This window comes from Anolis sagrei, chromosome Y (assembly GCF_037176765.1).
Source record: "Anolis sagrei isolate rAnoSag1 chromosome Y, rAnoSag1.mat, whole genome shotgun sequence".
In the NCBI taxonomy this organism is placed as follows: domain Eukaryota; kingdom Metazoa; phylum Chordata; class Lepidosauria; order Squamata; family Dactyloidae; genus Anolis; species Anolis sagrei.
The window spans coordinates 6,609,843-6,625,908 of record NC_090035.1 but is presented as its reverse complement, the minus strand read 5'-3'; the positions used below and the strand labels follow the sequence as shown (position 1 = coordinate 6,625,908).

At 42.9% G+C, this 16,066-nt stretch overlaps 1 protein-coding gene across 5 annotated transcripts in view; it reads left to right on the top strand.

Annotated features, from left to right (window-relative positions):
- The window catches only part of LOC132772495 (protein sidekick-1-like), a 1,018,253-nt gene that overhangs the window by 790,854 nt on the left and 211,333 nt on the right, over positions 1–16,066 (top strand). For all 5 annotated transcript variants that reach the window (XM_067461407.1, XM_067461410.1, XM_067461408.1 and 2 more), the window contains exon 28: positions 6,114–6,212. In XM_067461407.1, the coding sequence (XP_067317508.1) occupies positions 6,114–6,212 (99 nt within the window). The remainder of the gene's footprint in view (positions 1–6,113; positions 6,213–16,066) is intronic.

Genomic DNA, 16,066 nt, shown 5'->3' with positions numbered 1-16,066 from the left:
CAGTTTTTTGTTTCAGTTTTTTTGTTGTGTCAGGAGCGACTTGAGAAACTGCAAGTTGCTTCTGGTGTGAGAGAATTGGCCATCTTCAAGGACAGGTGTAGAGATCTTCAGCCTTCTCTGCCAAAGGGTTTCCTATGACCACCAGAAATATATGTTTACTGATGGTTTTCTCTCAAGCGGGGACATGAGAGAAGACCATCAGTAAACATATATTTCTGATGGTCTTAGGAACCCCTTTGGCAGAGAAGGCTGAAGATCTCTCCATCTGTCCTTCTCTTCCTTTTTGGAAACAGACCGCAAATCTTCCCACCAAAAGCCCTCCTCCTCTGTGTTTGACTGTCCTCTCAGCCAATAGGAGGGCTATTTCTGAGATCCAAGTGAGGAAGGGAGAGCAGGTGTGCTTGGCGCATGGCAAAGTGATGCGCATGCACGGGAAAGGGAGAACATGTGTGGCTGGAGGGAGGCTCGCGCCAGCAAGTCCCTTCAAGGCATGGGGGTTCTGTGTGGGAAGTTTGGCCCAATTCTTTGTTGGTGAGGTTCAGAATGCTCTTTGATTGTAGGTGAACTATAAATCCTAGCAACTACAACTCCCAAATGTCAAGGTCTATTTTCCCCCAAACTCCACCAGTGTTCACATTTGGGCATATTGAGTATCCGTGCCAAGTTTGGTCCAGATCCCTCATTGTTTCAGTCCACAGTTCTCTCTGGATGTAAGTGAACTAAAACTCACAATCTCAAGGTCAATGCCCACCAAACCCTTCCAGTATTTTCTGTTGGTCAGGGGAGTTCTGTGTGCCAAGTTTGGCTCAATTCCATCGTTGGTGGAGTTTGGAATGCTGTTTAATTGTAGGTTAACTATAAATCCCAGCAACTACAACTCCCAAATGACAAAATCAACCCCCCCCCCAACCCAACCAGTATTCAAATTTGGGCATATTTGAACGTATCTCGGCCTATCAGCCCACCAGGACCCTAAGATCTTCAGGAGGAGCCCTTCTCTCCATCCCGCCTGCTTCACAGGTGCGGCTCGCGGGAACGAGAGATAGGGCCTTTTCTGTGGTGGCCCCCCGGCTTTGGAATGCCCTCCCTATTGAACTAAGATCAGCCACCTCGCTAATGGCATTTCGGAAAAATCTAAAAACTTGGATGTTCGAGCAAGTTTTTAACTAATTTCCGATGTAAGGTTATTTTGACCATGGACTTGCAACCAAGGATAACGAACTGAATTACGATTTTAACTATGAGATGTTTTCGACTTGTATTGGTGGCCCGATACTAAGTATGTTCATACTATGTATGTTTTATGTCTTGTATTTTGATATCTTATTTTATATTTTTAAGTGACTATTGTATTTTAACAAGTTGTAAACCGCAATGAGTCGCCGCACAGGCTGAGATATTAGCGGTATACAAGTGTATCAAATAAATAAATAAAATAAATAAATAAAATATGGGGTATTTGTGCCAAATTGGGTCCAGTGAATGAAAATCCATCCTGCATATCAGATATTTACATTACAATTCATAACAATAGCAAAATCACAGTTATGAAGTAGCAATGAAAATAATGTTATGGTTGGGGGGTCACCACAACATGAGGAACTGTATTAAGGAACTGCGGTATTAGTAAGGTTGAGAAACACTGCACTAGATAAAGATAAAAATGCTTGTGGAATATGGTCTGTTGGAGTCTTGATATCAACTGATCCACATCACCTATATGGATAGAGATCAGAGAGCAGCTTTTCTCCTGCTTTTCACGCTGTTGCAATTTCGTGATCCACTTCTAAGTTTCAAAACACACATAAAGTGTATTAGGATTGATAAATGTTCAATTGTAGGAATGTTAAGAATATCCTGGGCCCTGTCCTGTTCAACATTTTTATTAATGACTTAGATGAAGGGTTAGAAGGCAGGATCATCAAGTTTGCAGACGACACCAAATTGGGAGGGAGAGCCAATACTCCAGAGGACAGGAGCAGGATTCAAAGGGATCTTGACAGATTACAGAGAAGATTGGCCAAAACTAACAAAATGAAGTTCAACAGGGACAAATGCAAGATACTCCACTTAGGCAGAAAAAACGAAATGCAAAGATACAGAATGGGGGACACTTGGCTCGAGAGCAGTACGTGTGAAAAAGATCTTGGAGTCCTCATGGACAACAAGTTAAACATGAGCCAGGAATGTGATGTGGCGGCAAAAAAAAAGCCAATGGGATTTTGGCATGCATCAATAGGAGCATAGTGTCTAGATCTAGGGAAGTAATGCTACCCCTCTATTCTGCTTCGGTTAGACCACACCTGGAATATTGTGTCCAATTCTGGGCACCACAATTCAATAGAGATATTGACAAGCTGGAATGTGTCCAGAGGAAGGCGAATAAAATGATCAAAGGTCTGGAGAACAAGCCCCATGAGGAGCGGCTTAAGGAGCTGGGCATGTTTAGCCTGAAGAAGAGAAGGCTGAGAGGAGATATGATAGCCATGTATAAATATGTGAGAGGAAGCCACAGGGAGGAGAGAGCAAGCTTGTTTTCTGCTTCCCTGGAGACTAGGATGCGGAACAATGGCTTCAAACTACAAGAGAGGAGATTCCATCTGAACATGAGGAAGAACTTCCTGACTGTGAGAGCCGTTCAGCAGTGGAACTCTCTGCCCCGGAGTGTGATGGAGGCTCCTTCTTTGGAAGCTTTTAAACAGAGGCTGGATGGCCATCTGTCAGGGGTGATTTGAATGCAATATTCCTGCTTCTTGGCAGAATGGGGTTGGACTGGATGGCCCATGAGGTCTCTTCCAACTCTTTGATTCTATGATCCAAAAAGTGGACCAACTTCTTCCCCACTCCCCAATGTTCTTTTTTTATTAAAAAAAAAATTGGGAAACTATAATGGCAAGAAACCATACTAATGAGAACCTATGCATTCAGGACCTTTCCCCCAAAATATCAGTTAACATTTGGATGCAGACATTTCCATCCACCAAGAGCTCGGATATAGTAAGTGTTGATGCATTCTTTTCTTCGACTGGTCTCAAACTGCCATCCCACACAGACGTACTGGAACACGACAGATGATGTATAACAAAAGCCATGCAGATGGCAATTTTTAAAATTAATTTTTATGTAAACAAATTAAAACAAAACGTACATACAAATAAAAACAACAAAACGAACAAAAATAAAGTAAAAAAATACTTGTTCTAGAATAAAAGAAAACATATGACAACCACACTCAAAGCATCAGAAAACACTAACTATACACAATCTACATTATCTGATTTAAGGGCTTTACATTGTTGCACTCCAGCACTGAAACACCTTTTCACCCAGCACCACACCAGAGTCCAGGACTATTATCTACAAATGTTTATTAAAGAAAGCATGTACAAAGGGGAAAAGGGAATTTCCCCAAAGGGCAGTAAAGTAGAGAATACAAAATAGCAGCAATCCAAAAATGACAAAGTACATGAAGGCCAGAGAGCCCAAATCCACAGCAGTAATTCAAACTTAAATCCATAAGCAGGAAAACCGAATCAGGGACTTGAGAGCTGAGACAGGAAAACCATCCTTATGGCAATGTTTTCTGCTCTGAGAGTTGTAACGTCAACACCACTTAATTTAAGCCTGACCAAGTAGCCATGAGTTCATGCCAAATGCACCTGGGCTTCAAGGCCTTCTCGTGGATTTTCTCATAATGTCTAATTAGTCTATTTTTCACTCCCTCCATTCTGAAACCTAATCTGGCTTCTCAGGAAAACTCCCCTGGTCCAAAAAAGGACTACAAGGTCCCAACTTCAGAAACATCAGCACTGCCAGCCAGGGAAAAATCATTCCAGTTTGGCTCAACAATGCCATTCAGGAGATTGAAAAATCTGAAGCGGGAAACAAAATCTCATTGCTCTTTTTCATATAGTTTCAAGAACACGGACTTCTTTTTCACAAACAAACCCTGTGTTTGAATATTTACTTGACAATAAGCGGGCACACTGCAGAGTTCCCTTTACGATAATGTAAGTATCTCAAGGGCAAAGAATAAACCCACAGAGCAGTGGTTCTCAACCTTCCTAATGCCGTGACCCCTTAATACAGTTCCTCATGTTGTGGTGACCCCCAACCATAACATTTTCAGCTACTTCATAACTGAAATTGTGCCACTGTTATGAATCGTAATGTAAATATCTTATATGCAGGATGTATTTTCATTCACTGGACCAAATGTGGCACAAATACCCGATACACCCAAATTTGAATACTGGTGGGGTTGGTGGGGATTGATTTTCTCATTTGGTGGGCACTGACCTTGAGTTTTGGAGTTGTAGTTCATCTACATCCAGAGAGCACCGTGGACTCAATCAATGATAGATCTGGACCAAACTTGGCACAAATACTCAATATGCTAAATATATGCACAGTGATGTAGTTTGGGGATAATTTACCTTGGCATTTTGGAGTTGCTGGGATTTATAGTTCACCAACAATCAAAAGAGCATTCTGAATCCCACCAATGATAACATTGGTCCAAACTTCCTATACAGAACCCCCCATGACCAACAGAAAATACTGTGTTTCCTGATGGTCTTTGGTGACCCCTCTCGCGACCCCTCCAGGGGTCCCGACCCCCAGGTTGAGAAACACTGCCAAAGAAGGATTTTTTCCCCGAAGTTTGCATGTTTTGGATAGAGATTTGAACCTGAAGTCAGCCTCATAACCATCGCGTCACACCAGCTTTATGTTTATTCTTTCTTGCATTGCTTCAATCTTATTTCCTTTATTAATCTTTATTACGGTAATAATTTGCAGATGTAATCAACATAACACACAAGTGAAGTAAAGGGGGAAAAAGCAACAGAAGCCAAAAATACAGAAAAGGAAGAATGAAAAGAGTTAATAGAGCAGAAATGAGAGACTCAAATGTACATTTAACTTCCAACCTTTCTCATGGCAATAATGCACAACTCTATAATGTGGCTTCTACACATGTAAACACGAAATACAAATAAACCCGTGCACTATCCGCTCTGTAATAAGATGTTGGCAACCCGTCTTATCATTTTTCCTTCCTGCAGCATGTGTTGATGAATGGTGTTATTTATTCTTCCGTCCCCGCTCTCCTGCCATAAGCCAGCTTGATTCCTCCCTGATCAATTTAATTAAAAACATCATAGGTGAGAGTAGAGCTGGGATTTCAGCTTACGGGGCAACATCAGTGTCTCTTAGATTTGCAAATTAGCATTAGCTCCCCTTGACGACCTTGCAATAGTGCATTCGCCTGCCCGCCTGCCATCCGTGGTGCTCTGCACCTGTTCCTTCTTTGAGACCTGTGGCTGAACAGAGGTGCTCTAAAGATGCATATGTGCATTTTGGAGCGCAACTCCGACTAGGAACTGGCATATTATTCAAGCTCGGCACTCCTGGAGTGACACGGAAAACAGTCTCTTTCTCTCAAGGTAATTTAAAACACCTCTGTAGTGTATGACAGAGTCTATAACAGCCAGAGTTATGAAATCTTTTTACAATCTGATTGGCACGCAGAGACCCCCCGGATACGTTGATGTGTAATCATTCTCATTGAGGTCAAATCTTGTTTGTCAAAGACATCATTGTAAATATATTTATCGGTGCAATAAAACATCAGAAGCTTAGAGCTGCAATACTCCGAGACTCAATTGTTGTCGTGACCTCAGAAGACAGCTAACTTTTTATGTTGTGCGGGATTTTCCGAGTCTCTTCGGCTCTCTGTTATTAGATGCTTTGTCACCTGCATTACCTTCGCTCAAACAATTGGTCCAAAATATCAGGTATAACGATTCCAAGGCCCTGATCCACTCAATCTTCAAGTCAGGCTTGAAGAGCTGTCACAATGAAGCATAGTCACATGTGTATTAAAACAATGGTTTATTGATGATGTGGCGATATCAAATACATTGGAACAAAGGAGGTCTATTCTTAGGCATGCCACTCCTGCATTGAAGGGGTTTGCAGAACACCTGTTACCTGATTACGTTTTTCAAGTGGGATATGCTAGGAAATTAACTGTATACATGTTAGCTATATAAAAAGAAAAGTGGGTGATACGTGTATTTTTGAATTTTGTTGTTCCTCTTGCTTTCTAGCCCCAGGCCCCCCAGTGCGTTTGGTCTTCCCCGAGGTGAGGCTGATGTCTGTCCGTATCGTTTGGCAACCGCCCGAAGAGCCAAATGGAATTATTCTTGGTAAGTTTGTTTAAAAGCCTAAGAAATTGTTCTTCTTCATCCTGGAAAGAAGTGACGAGTGGAGTGCCATCTGCAAAGTTTCGTCCTGGGCCCGGTCCTCTTCAACATCTTTATTAATGACTTAGATGAAGGGAAAGAAGGCAGGATCATCAAGTTTGGGAGGGAGAGCCAATACTCCAGAGGACAGGGGCAAGATTCAAAACCATTTTCACAGATCAGAGAGATGAGCCAGAACTAACAAAATGAAGTTCAACGGGGACAAATGCAAGATACTCCACTTAGGCAGAAAAAATGAAATGCAAAGATACAGAATGGGGGATGCTTGGCTTGAGAGCAGTACGTGTGAAAAAGATCTTGGAGTCCTTGTAGACAACACGTTAAACATGAGCCAACAATGTGATGTGGCGGCAAAAAAAGCCAATGGGATTTTGGCCTGCATCAAGAGGAGCATAGTGTCTAGATGTAAGGAAATCATGCTCCCCATGCTCTATTCTGTTTTGGTTAGCCTGAAGAAAAGAAGGCTGAGAGGAGATATGATAGCCATGTATAAATCTGTGAGAGGAAGCCACAGGGAGGAGGGAACAAGCTTGTTTTCTGCTTCCCTGGAGACTAGGATGCGGAACAATGGCTTCAAACTACAAGAGAGGAGATTCCATCTGAACATGAGGAAGAACTTCCTGACTGTGAGAGCCGTTGAGCAGTGGAACTCTCTGCCCCAGAGTGTGGTGGAGGCTCCTTCTTTGGAAGCTTTTAAACAGAGGCTGGATGGCCATCTATCAGGAGTGATTTGAATGCAATATTCCTGCTTCTTGGCAGGGGGTTGGACTGGATGGCCCATGAGGTCTCTTCCAACTCCTTGATTCTATGATTCTCTGATCTGCCCTTGCACTTTGCTACTATGCTGCTGAGTACATGCCCAGCTCCTTGAGCCGCTCCTCATAGGGCTTGTTCTCCAGACCCTTGATCATTTTAGTCGCCCTCCTCTGGACACATTCCAGCTTGTCAATATTTCTCTTGAATTGTGGTGCCCAGAATTGGACACAATATTCCAGGTGGGGTCTAACCAAAGCGGAATAGAGGAGTAGCATGACTTCCGTAGATCTAGACACTGTGCTCCTATTGATGCAGGCCAAAATCCCACTGGCCTTTTTTGCTGCTACATCACATTGTTGGCTCATGTTTAACTTGTTGTCCACGAGGACTCCAAGATCTGGTTGTGATCCCGAAGTTGTGCCAGTCAGCTTGAACACAAGGCTATTTAGTACAACCAAATTTCTTTTCAATACATTTCAATTTATTTTCCAGAATGAACCTTTATTTGGTGGTTCTCAGACAGGAGGCTATGATTCCAAGCATGCTAAATCCCAAACAGGGATGGTGGAATTCTAGAAAGGAGTTGTTTTCTCTCATCTTCTCTTTCCCTCCATTCAGACATAGAAGTTACTACAAGAAAAACACATGTGAGTTGTGCCGAGAATTTCAGTCACTGTCTTGCCACTCCTACAATCAGGGGAATTTACTTTTTCTCATTCATTATAAAGTAAACGGTGCTACCTTTTGTTATTGTTGTGTACCTGTAAGTCTTTTCTGACTCATGGCAAATTGAAGGCAACTCAGTCTCAGAAAAAGACTTGTTCAGAGGACTTTCAATCACCTTTCATTGAAATTGAAAGAGAGTGACTTGCCCAAGATCACTTAGTGGGTGGAGACTGTAGTCTCCAGAGCCCTAGTCTAATGCTCAAACCACTACATCATAATGGCCCTTATGGTACTAAATACCTTCCAGTAAATGCCATTCTTTTGCAGCAGTCCTAGGCTCTTCCCTGGAAATCTATCCAGTTCCTTTATGTTTGGCATGTTCAGATGTTCCCTATAGTGAAACAGGTTATTGTATTCCTTAGATAGTCTTGCTTGTTAGGTCTTCGCATGTCATGCTGTCCCCTTAAATGGGGAACGGCTTTTTTGCTTTGTGTTAAACAAAGTCTGAGATCATTCACGGTATGCGACATTTACTCAGATGGCAGACGGCAGCCCAAAATACATCGCTGATGATAATAGGGCCCACGAGGTGGTTGGAGTGTCATTAGATGTGATCCGAAAGCAGCTGTTCCAAAATCTTTTGCATACAAGAGGGAAAGGGGAAAGAGTTTGAGGAAAGGAAAGGGATGCAAAGGAAAGGAAAGTGGGTTTTCCATCTTTGTGTGACTTAGCAGTCAAGAAGATTCCAGGTCTTTGCCTGCTTTCGCAGTCACAGGAAAAAAAATCCTTCTGTGGCAGTGTTTCTCAACCTGGGGGTCGGGACCCCTGGAGGGGTCGCAGGAGGGGTCACCAAAGACCATCAGGAAACATAGTATTTTCTGTTGGTCATGGGGGTTTCTGTATAGAAAATTCGGCCCAATGTTATCATTGGTGGGATTCAGAATGCTCTTTTGATTGTAGGTGAACTATAAATCCCAGCAACTACAACTCCCAAATGCCAAGGTAAATTATCCCCAAACTACATCACTGTTCATATATTTGGCATATTGAGTATTCGTGCCAAGTTTGGTCCAGATCTATCATTGATTGAGTCCACAGTGCTCTCTGGATGTAGATGAACTACAACTCCAAAACTCAAGGTCAATGCCCACCAAATGAGAAAATCAATCCACACCAACCCCACCAGTATTCAAATTTGGGTGTATCGGGTATTTGTGCCACATTTGGTCCAGTGAATGAAAATACGTCCTGCATATAAGATAATTACATTACGATTCATAACAGTGGCACAATTTAAGTTATGAAGTAGCTGAAAATGTTATGGTTGGGGGTCACCACAACATGAGGAACTGAATTAAGGGGTCACGGCATTAGGAAGGTTGAGAACCACTGCTCTGTGGGTTTATTCTTTGCCCTTGAGATACTTACATTATCTGAAAGGGAACTCTGCAGTGTGCATGCTTATTGTCAAGTTAAATATTCAAACACAGGGTTTGTTTGTGGAAAAGAAGTCCATGTTCTTGAAACTATATGAAAAAGAGCAATGAGATTTTGTTTCCCGCTTCAGATTTTTTAGTCTCCTGAATGGCATTTTGAGCCAAACTGGATTGATTTTTCCCTGTTTCCGAAGTTGGGACCTTCTAGTCCTTTTTTGGACAAGGGGAGTTTTCCTGAGAAGCCAGATTAGGTTTCAGAATGGAGGGAGTGAAAAATAGACTAATTCGACGTTATGAGAAAATCCACGAGAAGGCCTTGAAGCCCAGGTGCATTTGGCATGAACTCATGGCTACTTGGTCAGGCTTAAATTAAGTGGTGTTGACTTTACAACTCTCAGAGCAGACAACATTGCCATAAGGATGGTTTTCCTGTCTCAGCTCTCAAGTCCATGATTCTGTTTTCCTGCTTATGGATTTAAGTTTGAATTACTGCTGTGGATTTGGGCTCTCTGGCCTTCATGTACTTTGTCATTTTTGGATTGCTGCTATTTTGTATTCTCTACTTTACTGCCCTTTTGGGAAATTCCCTTTTTCCCTTTGTACATGCTTTCTTTAATAAACATTTGTAGATAATAGTCTTGGACTCTGGTGTGGTGCTGGGTGAAAAGGTGTTTCAGTGCTAGAGTGCAACAATGTAAAGCCCTTAAATCAGATAATGTAGATTGTGTATAGTTAGTGTTTTCTGATGCTTTGAGTGTGGTTGTTATATGTTTTCTTTTATTCTAGAACAAGTATTTTTTTACTTTATTTTTGTTTGTTTTGTTGTTTGTATATTTGTATGCAGGTTTTGTTTTAATTTGTCTATTTAAAAAATAATTTTAAAAAATTGCTCATCTGCATGTGTGCTGGTACGGCTGTACCAGGAGCTCCAAATTTATTTGCTTTGTATTAAATGTTTGCTTGCAGCCCTGGGTTTCAGGGACTCTGCAGATAAGTGGCTTCCTTTGGTTGCAGTCATAGGGCAAGTCACCTCTCCATCATCGTTAAGTTTTGGTTCCGCCCCTTGCTCAAGGCAATTGGGAAGGGAAGGGAGCCATTTTTTAGTTAGTCTCAGCAAGGAAAGCTAATATACAGGATGTGTGCAAGCTTCCCCTGTACAAAAGCTTCAGCCCTTATTTATTTATTTATTTATTTATTTATTTGGAGTGCTTCTACCCCGCCCTTCTCAACACCCTAGGGGGGACTCAGGGCGGCTTACAAAAGGCACAATTTGATGCCCAACAATTCACAAAATACAATATACAATTTACAATTTAACATCAACAGTTATTACTAGTTCAAACAATCAAAAGTCCCCAGGACTTTCCAGGGGAGAACAGTCTTAAGAGTCTCCAAAGATTTCCAAGGAAACAGTCCTAAAGACCAAAGAACTCCAGCTGGAGAACATCTAAGCCTTTACTGGTAGGTCCACTCGGCGTTCGAGAAGCAGTTCGACCCGGTAGCGGAGCCCGCATCAGTAAGGGTTAGATTACGGTCAGCCTGGGAGAAGTTAAAAAGGGGATTTTCCATTTAAAGTAAAGAAGAAGTTATTGAAGACAGTTGCCTGTCCTTCGTGGGCAAGTTTAGGAAGCTACCAGTTGCATAAAAGCCTGGAATCATTTTTTTATCTTTACTGAAGACAAGAGAAGTTTCTGTTTGATTGTTCATTAATAAAGGACTTTGTTATACTTCACAAGCCATCTAAAGATCATTTGTGGTGGAAAACCTCTGAGAACTTCTCTTTGGGCCCCCTGGCTTCCCGCTGGGCAAAGATTGCACTGTCCTGTTCTAAAGGAAATTCTTTACAGGCCCAACGCATGACAGAACAGCATGGCTTTTGTTATACATCATTTGTCGTGTTCCAGTATGTCTGTGTAGGATGGCAGTTTGAGACCAGTCAAAGAAAAGAGCAAGAATGCCTCAACATTTACTATCTCCGAGCTCTTGGTGGATGGAAATGTCTTCGTCCAAATGTAATTAGGAGTTTCCATTGTTGTTCAGTTCTTTCTTTGAGAGAGAAACAATACAGTTCTTGTTTTCTTTTCCAGTAGCCTGTCATCTAGCCCTTTGTGAACACCCTCTCAGTGAAGCAGAAGCAGAAAAACAGGTGTAAAAGCAGCACAGTCTTGTAGTTCAGATCAATACTAAGTGCAGGATTGCATGGAACGGTTTTGTTTGTTTCTAGTTCACAATTCATAGGTCCCTCCACAGGTCAACTGTAAACGGGCAAATCCATTTCATCCACATAACCTACTTTTGCAGCTGTTGGGTGGGCTTCACAATGGTTGCTGATCAAATCCAACCCATCTTTTATAGAGTGCAACACTAAATACTTAGCAGATTTCCCTTTTTGTATTCCAACTCATCGTCTCTGCAGTACTTCTCCAACTGTGACTAAAATGAAGCAATCCTTCATTTTATGATCCTCAGCCTCCAACTGAGGCCTCTTTCAAGCCTTCCTCCTCCCTGGTTTTCATCTCTATCTACTGCTTATCTCTCTCTTAATTCTTGAAATAACTGCATGTCAAAAGAACCCCACTAAGTCTCAGGTTCAAAGTGGGAATCAGATGAACTTTGCAAATTAATGTTTTGATCTCATATTGCATTTCCACCCATCACCAGCCTTTGAAGTGCTGAGTGATAAAAATAATTTACAGAACTGGACCAGAACAACTGAAGCCTCTCACTCTTCTCACTATTCAATAATATCTCTTCCAGTAATTTTGCTGCAAATTAATGTTTTCAGGCTCAAATGTGTTGTATTGTCTGTAGGCTGCTGGTTCTGAAAAACGTCGCTTGGTAGTAATGTGCAACTTTAGTATTCCAAGCACAAAACCATGCTCCTGTCCATTTTCTTTGGGGAAAACTAGTGACCTTGAAGAGGCATAACATGTAAGAGATGCATAATGCTATCACCTTTTGTTTGGTTCAGAGAAGAGCACAAAAAATGTAACCTATTTTTGTGCAAAAGTTTTGAAACCCTCAACGAGTGCCATATGCTGAGTGCCAACTAGAGAGAAGCACTTCTTGGGAACTTTTCACTGGCACCAGGCTTCTGGACAGAGACACTACAGAGACACTGGCTGGAACACCTCAGCAAGCACGAGTTCAAAAGTGGCAGGCTCAAACCCAGCACCTCAATCCGTGGGTGATACCAGATGAGAGACTCCCCCCTGGGCACACAGAAGACTGGGCGACTTGGAAGGCGCTGAACAGACTGCGCTCTGGCACCACGAGATGCAGAGCCAACCTCAAGAAATGGGGCTACGAAGTGGAATCTACGACATGCGAGTGTGGAGAAGAGCAAACTACTGACCACCTGCTGCAATGCAACCTGAGCCCTGCCACATGCACAATGGAGGACCTTCTTGCGGCAACACCAGAGGCACTCCAAGTGGCCAGATACTGGTCAAAGGACATTTAATCAACTACCAAGTTTGCAAAATTTGTGTTTTTTTATTTTATCTGTTTTGTTCTGTTAGAAATGTAATACAATGTTCTGGTTGTGGATGACACGATAAATAAACTGGCACCAGGCTGCTTGTTGTTGGAACTGGGATGCTCACATGTTCTGCCAAATGTGTTAGCCCATCACTGGATGTTTGCCATTCCTCTTTGCCTGGAAGTGTCTTCTCATTACTAGTGGTTTTATGGTGGATGATCGCATCACCCAATTGCCCTGTGTGATCAGCCAGTCCAAAAATATGCTTGCTGTGCATTATCAGTGCCCTGCTAGATCTGAATGTCTGTTTGGTCAGGTCGGAGAGGACAATCTTCACATGGCCATCTTCCAGAGGATGAAGTTCTCCTCTGAATTTGTGAATTTCACTAGTATTTCCCCCCGTCCCCCTTTAGTCAGTTAGTCAGTCAGTCAGTATGCCAGAGCTCGCAGTGGTGCCTTGGGTTAAACCTTTGTGCTGGCAGGACTGATGACTTGAAGGTTGGGATGCTGACCTGAAGATTTCCGGTTCGAATCCAGCCCAGGGATTTTATTTATCATGTCATCAGCAACCAGACCATTGTATTACATTTCTAACAGAACAAAACAAACAGATAAAAAAACACAAATTTTGCAAACTTGGTAGTTGATTAAATGTCCTTTGACCAATATCTGGCCACTTGGAGTGCCTCTGGTGTTGCCTCAAGGAGGTCCTCCATTGTGCATGTGACAGGGCTCAGGTTGCATTGCAGCAGGTGGTCAGTGGTTTGCTCTTCTCCACACTCGCATGTCGTGGATTCCACTTTGTGGCCCCATTTCTTGAGGTTGGCTCTGCATCTCGTGGTGCCAGAGCGCAATCTGTTCAGCGCCTTCCAAGTCGCCCAGTCTTCTGTGTGCCCAGGAGAGAGTCTCTCATCTGGTATCACCCATGGATTGAGGTGCTTCGTGTGAGCCTGCCACTTTTGGACTCTCGCTTGCTGAGGTGTTCCAGCAAGTGTCTCTGTATATCTTAGAAAACTATTTCTTGATTTAAGTCGTTGACATGCTCCCTCTGTCAGCTCCAGCTCCATGCGGGGACACGAGAAAAGCCTCCCACAAGAATGGTAAAAACATCAAAAAACTATCTGGGCAATGTCCCCTGGGCAATGTCCTTGCAGACAGCCAATTCTCTGGTCAAAGTCAAACACTCTCAGCAGTAGACTAAACTCTTGTGCCACCTGAACTGCTGACCTGAAGGTTGCCAGTTCGAATCCGCGAGATGAGGTGACCGCCCGTCTGTAAGCTCTAGCTTCCCATGCAGGGACATGAGAGAAGCCTTCCACAGGATGGTAACACATCCGGGCGTCCCCTGGGCAATGTCTCTACAGACGGCCAATTCTCTCACACTCCTGACATGAAAAAGTCAGTATGCCTTTATTACTGTCAACAAACCATACGACAGTGCAATTAAGGTATATAGAACTCATGTAAAAGATGTGTGTGCAATCCATATTTGGAATCCTGAGCATTTTTCCCCTCCTCGATGATGGCCCTATGAATCAGCAGGAACTGGAAATATCTAAATTCTTGTAGAAGTATTTTCTAAGTGTTTTGAATTATTAATTCCCCCTTGCGAGGAAGTCTTAATCATTTCTGTCTCCAAACATTAGCGTCATCTTAAGGTTTGACAAATGGTCTTGCAACCACAGATGCTTTCTCCAGTCTAATCTGAGAATAGCCATCGATACACACAGCCCCTCCCCCTGCCACCCACATATATCCCTCGTGTTCTTTATTATGTTCAGCAAACTTTGAGTACTTTTTCATACCGAGTTCCTATTCTTCATAACTTAATGGCCTTTAAAATGCTGATTGCATGTATTGCTGTGTTGCTTCTAGGACCCTAGGGTATGCACTAATTTCTCTTAGAACACTTTCCTCTATTGATTTCTCTTCTTTGATTTTGTCCAGGATTTCCCCTGGTCTTTGCGTCTTTTTTGCCGGAAACGTTTCACACCCTGGTATTTTTTTCCCATGGAATTACTTTATTTTGCATTGTTTGAATTGGCTGCCGTGGCGAGCATTTGGGGCTCTTTTCTTGCTAATGCATCTTAAATGACTTCTTTCATACATACGAAAGTGGTTTGGCTTCAAATCAGATGGGAGGGGGAATAACACAACCTTGACTAAGGGCCATTTCTCACCCATTTCACCTACTTTGAAATCAACTGTTTCATTCTGGAGAGTATATGTATTTCAAGAGTTCATAGAATCATAGAGTTGGAAGAGACCTCATGGGCCACCCAGTCCAACCCCATTCTGCCAAGAAGCAGGAATATTGCATTCAAAGCACCCCTGACAGGAGCCTCCACTACACTCCGGGGCAGAGAGTTCCACTGCCGAACGGCTCTCACAGTCAGGAAGTTCTTCCTCATGTTCAGATGGAATCTCCTTTCTTGTAGTTTGAAGCCATTGTTTCGCGTCCTAGTCTCCATTGAAGCAATAAACAAGCTTGCTCCCTCCTCCCTGTGGCTTCCTCTCACATATTTATACATGGCTATCATGTCTCCTCTCAGCCTTCTCTTCTTCAGGCTAAACATGCCCAGCTCCTTAAGCCGCTCCTCATAGGGCTTGTTCTCCAGAGCCTTGATCATTTGAGTCGCCCTCCTCTGGACACATTCCAGCTTGTCAATATCTCTCTTGAATTGTGGTGCCCAGAATTGGACACAATATTCCAGGTGTGGTCTAACCAAGGCGGAATAGAGCATGGAGAGCATGACTTCCCTGGATCTAGACGCTATGCTCCTCTTGATGCAGGCCAAAATCCCATTGGCTTTTTTTTTTGCTTCCACATCACATTCTTGGCTCATGTTTAACTTGTCCACGAGGACTCCAAGATCTTTTTACACGTACTGCTCTCAAGCCAGACATTGTCCCCCATTCTGTATCTTTGCATTTCGTTTTTCCTGCCTAAGTGGAGTATCTTCCATTTGTCACTGTTGAACTTCATTTTGTTAGTTTTGGCCCATCATCTCTCTAATCTGTCAAGATCGTTTTGAATCCTGCTCCTGTCCTCTGGAGTCTTAGCTCTTCCTCCCAATTTGGTGTCGTCTGCAAACTTGATGATCCTGCCTTCTAACCCTTCATCTAAGTCATTAATAAAGATGTTGAACAGGACCGGGCCCAGGACGGAACCCTGCTTGTGGCACTCCGCTCGTCACTTCTTTCCAGGATGAAGAGGAAGCATTGGGGAGAATCACCCTCTGGTTCGTTCATTTGACCAATTCCAGATCCACCTTGCCGTAGTTTTGCCTCCCCCACATTGGACTAGTTTCCTTGCCAGAAGGTCGTGGGGGACCTTGCCAAAGAAGGCCTTACTGAAATCCAGGTACGCTCCATCTACGGCATTCCCCGCATCTACCCAGCTTGTAGCTCTATCGAAGAAAGAGATCAGATTAGTCTGGCATGACTTGTTTTTGATA